A 13,557-nucleotide genomic window follows, 5' to 3' on the forward strand; every position below is an offset into this window, starting at 1 on the left:
TATTAACTTTGTGTGGATTAGAAATATCACTCTTGGATGATGAAAGTTACTACTGAAGTGACCCTTTCCCCAACTGCAGACTTACATTATTTATACATATAATACAGAGCTGACTGCATTGGAACGAGAGTATTAAAATAAATGTTAACAGATTAAAAAGGGCATGTTTGTGCCACACCTTGGCGGTCCACTACACCCATATTCAAAATAACTTTTTAACAGCATTAAGCTATTTTAAGTGCAAACAATTTTAAAAAAATCTATGATTGCAGCATTTGTCTTCCTGAATTACAAGAAACAACTTGTAACAGCTTTTATGAGTGCATTCCAGGTTGTCTCCTGACCACCTAAAGTATTAAAAATACTCAGTGCAGAAACAGTGAAGTACTATTTATAAATAGTTGGATTTAAGGGGATTTCTTGTCCAAGAAGCATTTTTATTTTCACTATGTATATATGTATAATTATATATATATATATAACATTTTAATTACATTGAATTTAAGAGTAAAAAGCAAGAAAACCTCATTTCTCATTTTTTACTGCAGCCCCAAAAGAATGGTTTAAAAACGGAAACAACTTGTTGGCGTGGGCGGCGCCGCACCCCGCCGAGCTCCTCCTCGTGGGCTGCCTTCCACGCGGCGGCGCTGCTTAAGGTCCCATGCGGCCTGCGCTGTGCTGCGGCTGCTCCCTCCAGACCCAGGCCGGGGCGAGGACGTCCGAGCAGGCGTGGGGTGGCTACACTACAGTTCCACCTGGAGAAGTGGCCGGGTTTGGAGCTGACAGTAAACCCTGCGAACAAAGCAGTTTCCATTAATCCAGCAAAACACAGGGCAGCGGAGACAGTCACAGTCCCTCAGCCCTTCCAGCAGCGTGCCAGGGTCACACCCGGTCTCGTGTCGGTTTGGGAGCCAGGGTTTCTCACAGACCCCCTCCGTGTCCATGTATTTAGTCCCTAACTCATGGGAGGCCGCTGAGCTGCTTGGGTGGCACCCTTTGGGCAGGGCTGGCCAGGGTGAGAGAGTGGTCTCTCAGGGCCTGGGTGCTTTGTAGCATCGCTGCCCAAAGGGGAGGGGCACCTCCAGGTGGGGCTGTTCACTGCCCTCCCCAGGGGCTGCAGCTCGGGGCCACCAAGAGGTTCCCCGGCTCCCAGGCCAGCTCACCCAGTGCGGCCCAGAGCCTGCACCCTGTCCCCCAGAGCTGGGATTCTCCAGGAGCAGAGCCTAGTGGCATTTCTTAAAAGGTGTTCGCTCTGCTTTCTGATGGGTGGTGATGGCAGCGCCCCTCTGGCAGGGGATAGGAGGCCCTCCGAGCTCAAGATGAACCCGAGGGGGCTGAGCCTCATGCAACCACCAGCACTCACATTTCCTCACACTGGGATGCAAGCCACAGTCTGGCATTCATTTATTAATAATCATAAGGTTACATATATTGCAACACCGAAGCTACAAATTTCCAGTTCTGTGAACACTATTCCAAAGAAGATGTGGAAAGTCACCTTACTTCCGTAAGCCTGTGCTTCAGTCTAGAAGCTACTTACTGGGTGACAGAAAAAGGGAAAACACTCGCGGGCCTCCGTCAGAGACTCCAGACCACTCCCGAGGGGAGGCTGGCTGGATGGGTGAACAGAGAGCACGGTTCGGAGGACCCGCTCCCGTCGCCTCGGGCCGCTCGTGAGGGTGGCCTGTCCTCTGACTGCCTCCTCCCTGAGGATTTTCTCAGGGGGACCAAGCATCAGGCCTCAGAGACCCTGCTGGCATCCAGCTGTCCAGACGGCTGGGTAGCTGCCGGTCTGTCCCCCGGACACTGGACAGCTGGCAAGTAAGGGCTTGACAAACACCCCTGAAGCACCAGCTCTCTCCAGCCCGGAATCCACGAGCCTTCCTACCAGCCCCCAGGAAGGAAGCCAGCTTCGGGAGCAGCGGCAACTCCTGGGTCTAACATTCAGGAGGCCGATCTGTTCTCACCAGAGCTGCCACTTTATTCCTGCTGGCGATATCAGGTGAGAATTGATCAGAATACCCCAGCTCTTAGTTTGGGTTTGATTATAATACTAAGCTAATGGAGTTAAACCTTGTTTCATAAGAATGTATAGAAAAAGTAACATTTCAGCTAAAAAACGATTTACAACCGTGGAACACATCTTTGTTTGTGGGCGCTGCTGAGATTGGAGGCTCTGAGAGCAAGAAGGGAACGTGAGGGTCTCAGAGGCCCAGGTCAGAGAAAGGTCTCGTCCTGAAGCCTCCCCGGGTCCCAGCAGGGCTCCCCTCGGACCCGGCTACCTTGGACTCACCCCTCAGGCCCTCAAGGGGGTGGTCGGCGGATGGGCCGGTGGCACTGTTCCAGGCCTGGTCAGTCAACTCTCCAAGTCGCCCTCCCCGCCCAGTGAGGTGCACACCGGCCCCAGGACAGGTCCTGCTGCAGACAGACCAGCAGCCTCCTGAGCCCCAAAGGAAAGGGCCACAGGCAGGCCTGCACCCGTCCAGAAGACCGGACCCCTAGGGCTCTGGCTCGAGGCAGCCTGCCGGGAGCTCCCCTGAACTGCCTCACCGCCCTCGGAGACTAAGGGTGAGTCTCTGTAAAGGGAGGCCCTTTCAGAGATGGTACAAAAGCGATGCAAGCTAGCACCCGGCTGCCTTCCCCCGGGGCCGCTTCGAGCTATGGATACGTTTTCCCTAATTCAGCCACAAGAATCCCACCACTCCCACTGCCCAGATGGTTGCATAAGAGAACCAAAGAAAAGCTGGACAGAGCAGCTGCACGCGAGGCTCGGGTCCTGGACTCAACGTGCCAGATTTAGGACATGGGTGCCGGACAGCGAGGGGCTCCCTCCTCCTCCGGGCCGTGCCCTCAGCACCTGGGCCCCGCCCTGCCCCAGGCCCAGCGCCCTCCGAGGCCTGCGACCTTGGCTCCACAGGGCAACTTCCCTTGGGCAGCCCTGACCTGCCCGCTGACAGGTCACACGGATGGTGACACACTTCCTCCAAAGAGGCCACTCAACCTGGGAAAAGTCACCCAGAGAAAATGATGATGCTGTTTACAGACATCTGGGGAAAAGGGAATATTCTTAGGGAATGTCCAGTTATAGGATCCGGTGGGCTCCGGTGAGCACCGTGCTGGGGAAGAGAGGCCCTCCCGCAGCCTGCAGGCTCGGCCCTGAAAGCCGCTCTGGTCTGCAGACCTCCACTTCTTACCCGAGCCTCCACCTGAAGGCTGGCCAGAGGCTGCCGACACTAGACAGGGTGGGGCTGAGCGCCCCTAGCCCTTCTGTGCCTTTTCAGAACGAGACCTGCTGGTCCAGAATTGCCTGTTTCAACAGGCAGCCACACACGGGAGAAAAAAAATGGGACTTATTTTTTCAAGGTAAAAACTAGTGGTTTTTAAAAGATCAAAATGTTGCATCTGTGTCTTTTTAAACTTCCGTGAATCTACTAGAATTCAGGGCCTAAAACCTACTCCAGGGCCGAGGGGACGGCATCTGGCTTCTGCAGGAGTGGGTCACGCTGAGAGTGGAGAACCTGACGTCTCTCCCGCTCCGGCAGCTCCGAGTCAAAGGCGGGCGAGGGCCCCACTCTCGGGAGGCCGTGCTGTTGGGCGGGTTCTGGAGTGCAGGGAGGCCGGCCGCCCACCCTGAGGAGAGGCGGCCAGGAGGGAGCGTCCAGAGGCTTCGCCGCCCTGCGTTCCAGGCCCAGACATCTCAAGAGACGGCAGGGAGCACCAGCTGAGTGGGGAGCCCCAGGGCCCGATGAGGGCTGTCTTGGGCAGCTCCTCATGGGCCCCCACAAGTCCCGGCAGGACATGCAGGTCCAGGCCCAGAATTCTTGCCAAGAAGCTTCCAGAGACGGAGGTACCAGTGCGCAGGGTGAGGTGCCGGCCCCTCCTTCCCGCCTTAGGGCCCGGGGAGCGAGGCGGGGCGCCCCAACGGTGCTGACAGAGCCCCCCGCAAACCATTAGAGACTCTGAGGAGAAGCCGACAAGCCCACCGGGGCAGAGCCGCTGTGGAAGCCTGCCTGCCGCCAGCTGGAGCTCCAGCTGGGCGGGCGGCCTCCTGGCGTCCACACAGACCGGCCACCAGCCCGCGGCAAAGTCAGCCCGCGTCCTTCCCCAGGGGGGACTCGGCTGAGGGGAAGGTCACAGAAAACAGTGAATACCTCCGATGGTCAGAACAAACACTTCATTTAGTAAGCTTCGAATTAGGAAAAACTCAAGAATCCAATAATAAGAGGTAGCAATTCCTGGGGCTATTTGTTCTCTCAACATGAACAGAGTCCTTAATGTTACAGCATTTAAAAGCTTTTCATTTTTTGGTTCACTGAGATTTTTTTTTTAAAGCTTAGATGTGAAAACGACTATTGAAAATTATCTACATCTATAATTCATTCACACGTTTATTTGATGTCATTATACACAGGAAAACCCCAAAGTTCTTCAGAATATCAAGAATGGTAAGTCTCTGGCTGTGACAGTGACAAGGGAACAGCTGAAAAACAGGGCAATGAGACAAAAGCATGGTTTTCTTAAAATTACAAAGTAACAACGCTGACATTAAAGCGTCATCAATTATTGCAACAGTTAATTTACCAACATTTCCTGTTAGGAAGGCTCTTCATGAAATTTATTCAAGTTTTCAAGAAATCAGATGAAAATGTAAAAGAAAAAAGGAAATACACAGGAGTCTTTTTTTGCTAAAGATAAAATATTCATACAACTTTATACAGTGTCACCTAACACAGCAACCTTTAATAAACTTAGGTATACAGAAACCAAAGATGCAGAAAAAGTTTCTTTTACATATTTAAATTGAGAGACAGCGACATTAACTGTGACACAAAATCCATGTAACAGATGCAGCAATGAATAAAAAGTCAGCACCAGGGGGACCACTTCCCTCTCCGGAGGGAACCTGTGAACCTGGCTCTGAGCTTCAGTGGGAACAGCTGGTACCAGTGCTTCTGGAGGTGAGCCCCGGACCCCCCCTTCACCATCCTTCTCACTGGCCAGCACTGGCGGCGTGGAGCTGAGCCCCCTGACGACCCGAACAGGTGACAGTCCCAAGCAGCCTAGCATGACAGGTGCGCGCGCTGGGTGAGGAGAGGGCCTGGCCGACAGCGCCCTGCTTGTGGGCCCCGAGGTAGACATCTCTGGGTCACTCGTGAGCCCCACACGCAAACGTGGAGGAAGGAAAGCCCCGGAGTGGACACCCCAGCACAGCAGGACCACCTGCGCAGGGGGCCAATGCCTCCCCTCAGGCCCCGTGCACAGGGGCAAGCGGCCGGGCCCCCCTCCATGATCTACCCAGGGGCCAGCGGCCGGGCCCCCATGATCTACCCAGGGGCCAGTGGCCGGGCCCCCCCCATGATCTACCCAGGGGCCAGTGGCCGGGCCCCCATGATCCACCGAGGGGCCAGCAGCCGGGCCCCTAGGCTGGGCCCTCCGCACAGGACGGGACACCACGTGCATCCTTCCTGGGAAATCCAGTCGACCTCTCCCGCTAGTTCCTCCTTGGACACTCGGATCCACCCACGTGGCCTTTGGGTTTTCACAGGACTCCTTCCCCAGGGCCCCCCCACTGGCCCCTTAGCGTCTCCTTACACTTTGAGCTTCCGCACCGAGAAACCAAAGGCCTCCCTCTGACAGGAGGTGACGAGAACCTCGTCCACTGGTGCAGACATCGATGAAGCAGCTTCACCAACTCCAGCGCAAATGCAATACTTGACCATTTCTTTCCCACAGGAAGTGGAGGGACCGGAGAGAAACGGCTGCGGGACCCAGAGGGGCCAGAACGCTGAGGACGCGCACACGCCCGAAGAACTGAGGAGGGCTTCGCATCCCTCTGTTCCTCCTTGCTTCTGGGTGTCTGGGACAACGTCACTGTGGTGGCTTATTCCCGTATTTCCACTCCTCCAGTGTTCTTCCGTTAAGGTTTATCCTCAGTCCCAAGTCAACGGCTCACAGGAGAACCCTTCAAAAGTGCCAGAAGGTCCAGCACAGAGACGAAATTAAGATTCTTCACCACCATGTGAGTCAATTTAGAACCCAAAGCTCCTGATTATTTTTAAAGAGTCTGCCTACTCCCTCTTACACATTTGCTTTTAAAAGAAGGCAAGATTTTCCCAAGGCTTTCTTCTCCAGGCCTCCAGGGGAGGAGAAATGCAGAGAAGGGCCGGGACTGGGGCGGCCCATGGGCTCAGAAGCCCAGAAATCACCCAAGCCACAACGCGACCCTAGCTCCTGGGATTCCTAGAAGGTTGAAAGGAGGGAGCCTGAGCAGGCCAGGCAGAGAAGACCGCCCCCACACTCGGGGGTCTTGCCTTATGGGCCACCCTGAGCACTTTATTTCTGTGCTTTTTCATCGACGCATCTCAGTGCGTGATGGAAAATCATGCTGACTGAGCCGTCATGGACTCTTTCTGTCTAAAGCTGTTTTATTCCAGAGGTGAGGTTAGAAAAGATATTTTTGCTCAGGATAATGTTTAAGCTGAAAAATGGAGAGTTTCAGTGAGGAAGCTCAAAGTTTGGGGAGAAAAATTGCAAAAGCCACTCCCTAGAAAACCCCCTCAGCAGGCCACTGCTCCTTATATACCTGCAACTGGAACCCCTCAAAGTCGAAGCAACCCCTCCTGACCCCAGGCCACAGGAGCTGGGACCCTAGAAACAAACCCAGGGGCGGTGGGGAGGTGCTGTGTGCCCACGGCCTCCCTGAAGTGCCAGCAACTTTCATCCTGGTCTCGGAGAGCCCCCGGCACCCTGTCCTCCTGACAGCAGCAGGGCTCTGCTGGCCGTCTGGGTGCAGGGCGGGCCTCGGAGGGGCCCTGCCCCGTCCAGAGCCAGCCTGGGCCTTCCAGCCCCTCCCCAGCTCCTGACACCCAGCCGGGGCCCTGGACGGGGTACGGACAGACATCAAGGGCACACTCACCAGTCGATACTGCAAGAGCGAGTCTATGACCAAGTCCCAAACCCCAAACCGTGCAGGGACGACGTTTTTTAAATTTGGGGTGGAGGAGGTGGACACAGGCTTCCGGCAGCACGTTCTACAGCTTGTTTTTTAAGGAACCGACAACATCCTCCTCTTGCCCCTGCTACCCCACTCCCATCCACAGACCACCCTGGGTGAGTACCTAGCAGACTGAAGGGCGGGCAGAGCCAGAAAGCGCCCCAGTGCATGAGCTTCGGCAACACGGGCCCGCCTGCGGCTCTGGCCACGCGAGCAAAGCGCTCAGAACCGACGGTCACGCGAGACACACCCTCCCCACCCTCTAAAGGCCACTTACCTGCGTCAGCCACTCTTCACTTGGGCCCAGTGTCAAGTCCTGACTTTTGAAACTGCATACTGAATGCCTCAGAAGCCTTTGACACTGAATTTCTAATACGATGCAGGTACAGAAGCCTCTGACACTGAACTTCTAATACTATCAGGTACACAGAAGTGCACACAGGTTGCTGCATCCTCTCTCATCTGACAGCCTCAAAGCTGAAACACTCCGCAAGGATGGCTGCCTTTGCTACCTGACTTCAGTTAACATTTAGGAACAAAGGACCGTCTCTTAAAGGCAGACAGGACATTAGCATTCCCACGGACCGCGGTTCTCACGAGGAAGAACACCGCCTCTGCTGTCACGGGTCACAGACACCACCGCATTAGGGAGCCCTGGGCAAACACTGAGGGGCTCTGGCCCCGACCGCGTGCAGCGGGGGCTGGCGGGGACCCGGGAGGCCCAGAGCTGCTGCTGCGTCCACCCGAGTCTCGAGCTGCAGAGAAACCAAGCCTTTACTTGGTTGCATCCCATTCACTACTCAAACCAATATGAATGATCAGGATCTCTATATTTAATTACAAAGGAGTACACAACAGAAATACAAACCAAAGTGACCAAAATAAGTTAATAAGACCATCATTATCTTGACATGAAATATACAGTGAACCGAAAAGCGACTGCGCCCACAGCTCACCCTCGTGCTAAGGAATCAAGTCAAACAGAGCAGCCTCCCCTGGAAGTGGGGCAGCCAAGTCAGGGAGGGGCCCACCTGGGGGGGTGCTGGGGGAGCCGCTGACACAGACGTGGGGCGCCTTCCAAGAACAATCCGGAAAACAGACACCCTGCCACCGCACTTCGCCTCTGGTGGGAACCTGAAACCCAAGCAGGGGAGAGGCGGGAAGCTCTCTGAACCCCGGGGCCTACGGGTCTGCACAAAACAGAGCTGAGGAGGCTCCCAAGGGCCTGGGTCACGGGCCTTGCTGAGCAAAAAACAAACAAAAACAAAATCCCCACAAAAAAAAAAGAAAGAAAAGAAAAGCTCCTTCCCCTTACTGGAAAAAAACATAAGCAAATCACATCCACCATGCAAGACCCTGGGTGTGTGGCAAGAGGCACTTCTGACGGCACGGCTGGCGCCCTTGGCTCGCAGTTCATGGCAACCGTCCAGGCTCTGAGAAATGTGGGTACTTTATTTAGTGCACAGAATCTCAATCAAAGTGCTACAAACTGCTTCTTTGAAAAAAGATGTTTATTAAACAATTTTAATTGTCATAAAATGACTAAAATGGGTTTTAAAAATTAAGGCTCTTCTCTTTCTGTGGATTGCCAGAACAATGTAAAAATAATATCAATCAACCCTGCTGAACACTTTGTTCCTAAAGTTAAATTTCATAGATTCCTAAACATTTTATGATTAAGATAAAAAATTGGACTATAAATGACAATTAATGGCCGTCTGTACTGAACATACACTCTGATCAGGTGTACAATATTCTAATTGAGTAGTTAAGCAAAAATATTCCAGTTAAAGCAGAAATTTTAATTTTAGCATTTTAAAGTCATTGTTTCCCCACACTGGCATGATTTTCCTAAAATCGAAATAGTCTAATACAGGAAGGCTAACCGTGGGACTCTATACTCGCAGGAGGGTGACTGACTTGGCTGGCAATTAGTTTGATTATATTTTTTAAACGTCCTAAGGTGAATTATCAAACGACCCGGAATTATACGGCATGCAGTATCCAAAAGTATGGCTCTGATGCACTTAGATTTACATTGAGAGTAAGAAGTGTCATTCACATTCGGTGTACGCCCCACCCCTCCCGCAAGAAAAAAATCACTACCTATTCAAGTTCTAGAACTGGTGCAGCATTAAGGATTAAAACTTACCACTTTACCAGGCCTTCCCCATGTGCAAATAAATCCCTCCTGACAAGCAGTGACTATACAGTCTTCAAGAAAAATGAGCACAGTCAGTCTTTCGTGTGCTATCTTTTTACAGACGAGCGGCTCTAGCAAGGGGACGTCTTCCATGCGAGGACACAGGGCGGTCCCCAGAGCCTTCGCCGCGTCCGCCCTGGTTTTCGTGACCAGGTTCAGTCTGTCGCTGCTCTTGCTAGAGATGTGCCCCATGCTGTGGTTTCGCTTGTGCTCCTTCTCGTGGTGCCTGTCCTTCCGGTCGTGCAGCGAGAGAGTGGCGAACTTGCTGACCCCGGCAGCGATGGCGCCATCCGCCACGCTGCCCTTGCTGCCGGCGCTGGAGACGGCGGCGTGCGGGAGGCTGTTGGACCGTGGCAGCGGGGGCGGCGCGGCGCTGCCGGGTGTGGGCACGCTGTTCCCGGCGCTGCCCGCGGGGGGGCTGGTGGCGTTCATGACGTTCGTGTGTGTCCGCGCGCGCGAGAGGGGCTGGTGGGGGAAGAGGATGTCTTCCGTGAGGTCCCACAGGCACAGCTGCGTGTCCTGGCCCACGGAGCCGAAGCGGTACGTGACGCTGACAGGCCGGCTCTCGGTCGAGTTCCGCTTGGACAGCCGGGACTGGGTGCTGTTCGCCCGGTCTCTCCCGAAGTGCAGCAGGTCCTGGAAGTCCTCGTCGCTGCCGCTGAACTCCATGGGGTCGCTCTCTTCCACGCTGGTGGTGTAGGGGTCAAAGGCCACCACGCTGACCCAGGACTTGTGCCCGTGGCCCCGCGCAATCACGCGGCAGTCTCCAAAGGACCAGACGGTCACCAGGTCGTCCTCGCCGCCCGTCACGATGTACTTGCCGTCGGGGCTCCAGCACACACACAGCAAGCCTCCAAAGTAGCTTTTCATGGTGCCGTGCAGCTCCACCGAGTCAAAGCTGAACACCCGCAGGAAGCCATCCTGGCTCACACACGCCAAGAACTTGCCATCTGGGGAGAAAGCAAACTCGTTGAGGGCCCCCTCGCCCACCGTCCATTTGAGGAGAGGGTTCCTCGTGGATTTGCTCTTGCAAGCGTGCACGGCAAAGCTCTCCCCCTGCTTCAGGAGCTGGTAGTGGGGGGCTGTGGTGCCACAAGTGTGCTCCACATTATACAAGTACATGTTCCCACTCGAGTGGGCTACTAGGAAAAGGCTTTCCGAACCAGGAACCCATTTGACACAGGTTACTCGTGACTTGTCTATTAGTCTCTGTGAAGACAAAGGAGAACAAGTTATCACAATGGAGAAGTTTTCAAGGTCTACTTTTCCAGCAAGAAACCTTGTCTGCTTCTCGGTGAGCAGGGACAGTCTGTCCAGGCACTCCACGCCCCAGCCCGCGGGCAGGCCAGCGAAGGGCGCTTGGTCCCTTGTGGAATCGCCTTCTGGGACTGCACTGAGGTGTCGGTCATTCAGCAAACCCTGCTGAGAGCCTAGTCTACCCGCGCAACACTGCACCAGGCACAGGACGCACCGGGGAGGGCAGCCCTGGGCACGGCACGCGTCTGACTCCCGGAGCCCAGGGCCGGGGACTCCAGCGCCTGCACAGCGTGCGTGCTACGCGGCCTCCGGGCAAGTCTCGCGGCCCCCGGGGCAAGTCTCGCGGTCGCCCCCGGGCAAGTCTCGCGGTCCCCACGGGCGGAGCGCTGGGCCTCCCCAGGCTCTCTGCTCTGCCGCATCGGGCCCTCACGGCCCCCGGCGGCCCGTCCTCACTACATCCGCCCCCTCCAGACTCCCGGGGGTCCACGTGCGGCCAACGCCCAGGACAGCAGCGCACACCTCCGTGGGCTCCGACCTCAGCCCTGAGTCACTGACCTGCCTCACTCACCACCCTCGTCTTGCGTGTATCCTTATAAGCCATCCCTCCACCTTCTTTGGAACAAGGCGGTGTTTAAGAACATTAACAGATGACTAACACTAATCACTGCCCCTCTACCTCACGTTTACTTCTGATCCACTGACCAATTTTAACGGGCAGAGATCGGAAGTTTTGCCTTTAAAACCAAAAGAATGAACGGCAAAAGCAGAAACTCCCCGAAGGATGACCCCCACCTATGTGCCCCTGCTTGCAGACCCTGCATGGGGCTCACCGGCCCCCAAATCATGGCACCAGAAACCACTGGGAGTTCCCAGGACCCCCAAGCTCTCCGCAGGTCCTGCTGCCACCCCTATAACCGGTGTCTTGGGAGCCCTCGGGCTTGGGGGGTGATACGCGCTCCCACTTCCCCCGTATGGTTGGGATTCCCCGACTTGAGCCTCAGGGGGCCACAGGCGACAGGGCCGGGAAGCTCGGCAAGACACAGGGCCTTCTGCCTAGTCGGCTTCGGGCTGTGTCTGCTGCATCTCTACAGAAAGTCACAGAAGATGAACACTTGGGTTTTCTCGAAGAGATAAATCAACCACGATCCTTGCAGAAAATGAGGCCCCAAAAGGGAGGTGGTCAACCTGTCCCCAGCTAGGGAGGAGCAGGGAGGCCCAACCCCACAAGGGCCAGGGCCAGGGCTACAAGCAGCAGGCGGCATCACTGCCTCTGCAGTTTCACAGCCACACGGTCACCCTCGCGTCCTTCCTCTCCTGCCTGGGACCCACCACTACAGGAGCTGACCACCAACGCCAACAACCTGCAAGCCCAGGCTGCTGTGCCAGTGTTTCCACAGGCGGTCGGGGGCACCCCACGAGCCCCTGGGCCTTGCTGCACCCAGCGGGCCCAGGCTGCCTAACTGTGACTGGCCTGGGGCCGCCTGGGGGCCGCGTGTCCCAGGGTGGTGCAGCTCACCTCCCGGCGAGGGCCTCGCGGGGCAGCTACAGAAGCGACCCGAGCAGGGAGCCAGGCTGCTGCCCGCTCCCCGCCCAGCTGTGTGTGGCCTCAACTCCTGCACCTCGTATTTCACTGCAACCAAACCTCATCTCAATCTTTCCAACATCTCTCCATTTAAGGATGGACACAAAAATATCTAGCACTATGGTTAGGAGAAAATTTTATTTCTGGCTTAAAAAGACACAGCAAAAATGACTCCATTAGAAATCAAAATTGTAATGCTATCAAATAAAAATGGCACTTTTCTGCAACTGTGAGGTACGGAGATAAAGAATCACGGCACTGTTATTAAAATACCTGTTACTGGGGTGCCAAAACACATTTAAAGTATTCCATGTTTAAAAGGTGCACTGAGACTGCTGTAAGTACACACGCGGATATAACTCAGGGACTGAAACCTGAGCCCACCTACGCGCCCTGCTGGGCCACCACAGACGTGTCACACCTTACCACCTGGAAACCACCTGCAAACCACCCAAATCAACGGCCCACAGCTCCAACTCCAACGTGGAAAGGGCTTCTCTCGTGCTCTGCACCGTCAGTCTGCCCACCAGCCTGCGCAGAAGCGCAGGGAAAATGGTCGTCTTGGTCTTGGGGTGCGTGGTAGGCAGATCGGGACGGCAGTGCTGACCTCTGACCCGAGGATCTACTCTGTGGCCAGGCCCTGAGCACGAGGCTCTGCACACACACTCTTTCATCCTCAGAACGAACCCGTGACATAAGCTTTTGTTTTTTAAATAGGTGACACGTCATAATTCACATATAAAAGTGTCCAGCCAAAAGCCTCACTCACACCCCTCTCCCCACCCCAGAATCACTGTCGCTGGCTTCCTGTGTCTCTCCCAGGGTCTTCCTGTGTGGACAAGGCAAGTACAGGTACGTGTGGGCCCAGGTTCCTCTTCCTCACCATTTGCACCTCTGCTTTCTCACCCAGTCACCCATCACACGCATCCATCGGTTCTCATCCAAAGACAGCCTCCTCGCGCCTTCCTACAGCTACAGAGGACTCAACGACATGGACATGCTGAGCTGCACCTGAAACGCCCCCACTGATGGACACTTACGTGGCGAAGACTAACCGGTATGTGCCGCAGCTTTCACCTGTACAGACACAGATGCAGGGTACCATCCTAGTGGAAGAGCTGGGTCAGAAGGCACACGCATTGGCAGCCGTTTACAGGGATCGCCAAGTGGCCTCCTGCAGAGGATGCGACAACGCTCACTCCCACCAGCAGGCTGCGGGTACCCCGCTCCCCACGGGAAGGCAGGCATCAGTGCCCTGCCACCCACCGGGGAACAGGCCCTCCCGCTCACCACTCACTCCCGTCCCTCCACTCCTGCACTGAGCGCAGACGACAAGCCAACACCGACACGCCACCAACAGCCGTCCCTTCCCGTGGGGAACTTGTGTTCACGAGGGATGACGAGGGGAATGGACAGGGTCTGCTGCGAGAGAACACAGAGCCGGCACGGGGACGGGGCCAGGCAGGAGGGACTCAGCCGCACAGGAGCACTGGGAGGCCTCTGCCCTGGCGTGGGGGCTTG

The 13,557-nt window shown here is 55.4% G+C and overlaps 1 protein-coding gene and 1 long non-coding RNA gene across 17 annotated transcripts in view; one reads left to right on the forward strand and one right to left on the reverse strand.

The window, feature by feature from the left end:
• Positions 1-525: 525 nt before the first annotated feature.
• WDR20 (WD repeat domain 20) overlaps positions 526-13,557 on the reverse strand; it is a 64,884-nt gene continuing 51,852 nt past the window's right edge. For 5 of the 16 annotated variants that reach the window (XM_081548753.1, XM_081548752.1, XM_081548750.1 and 2 more), the window contains 2 exons: positions 9,147-10,406; positions 526-792 (listed from right to left, as the gene is read on the reverse strand). In XM_081548753.1, the coding sequence (XP_081404879.1) occupies positions 739-792; positions 9,147-10,319 (1,227 nt within the window). In that variant the 5' untranslated portion in view covers positions 10,320-10,406 and the 3' untranslated portion in view covers positions 526-738. Of the gene's footprint in view, positions 793-4,370; positions 5,963-8,490; positions 10,407-13,557 lie in introns of those variants that run through there. The other 11 variants (XR_014070909.1, XR_014070907.1, XM_081548756.1 and 8 more) reach the window with 7 other exon arrangements.
• LOC145529098 (uncharacterized) lies at positions 4,584-8,559 on the forward strand. Its single transcript, XR_014070914.1, has 3 exons — positions 4,584-5,042; positions 5,734-6,019; positions 7,417-8,559. It is a non-coding gene; the product is annotated as an uncharacterized LOC145529098 (long non-coding RNA).

Source organism: Giraffa tippelskirchi, chromosome 12 (assembly GCF_054371585.1).
Source record: "Giraffa tippelskirchi isolate mGirTip1 chromosome 12, T2T-mGirTip1v1.2.pri, whole genome shotgun sequence".
Lineage (NCBI taxonomy): Eukaryota > Metazoa > Chordata > Mammalia > Artiodactyla > Giraffidae > Giraffa > Giraffa tippelskirchi.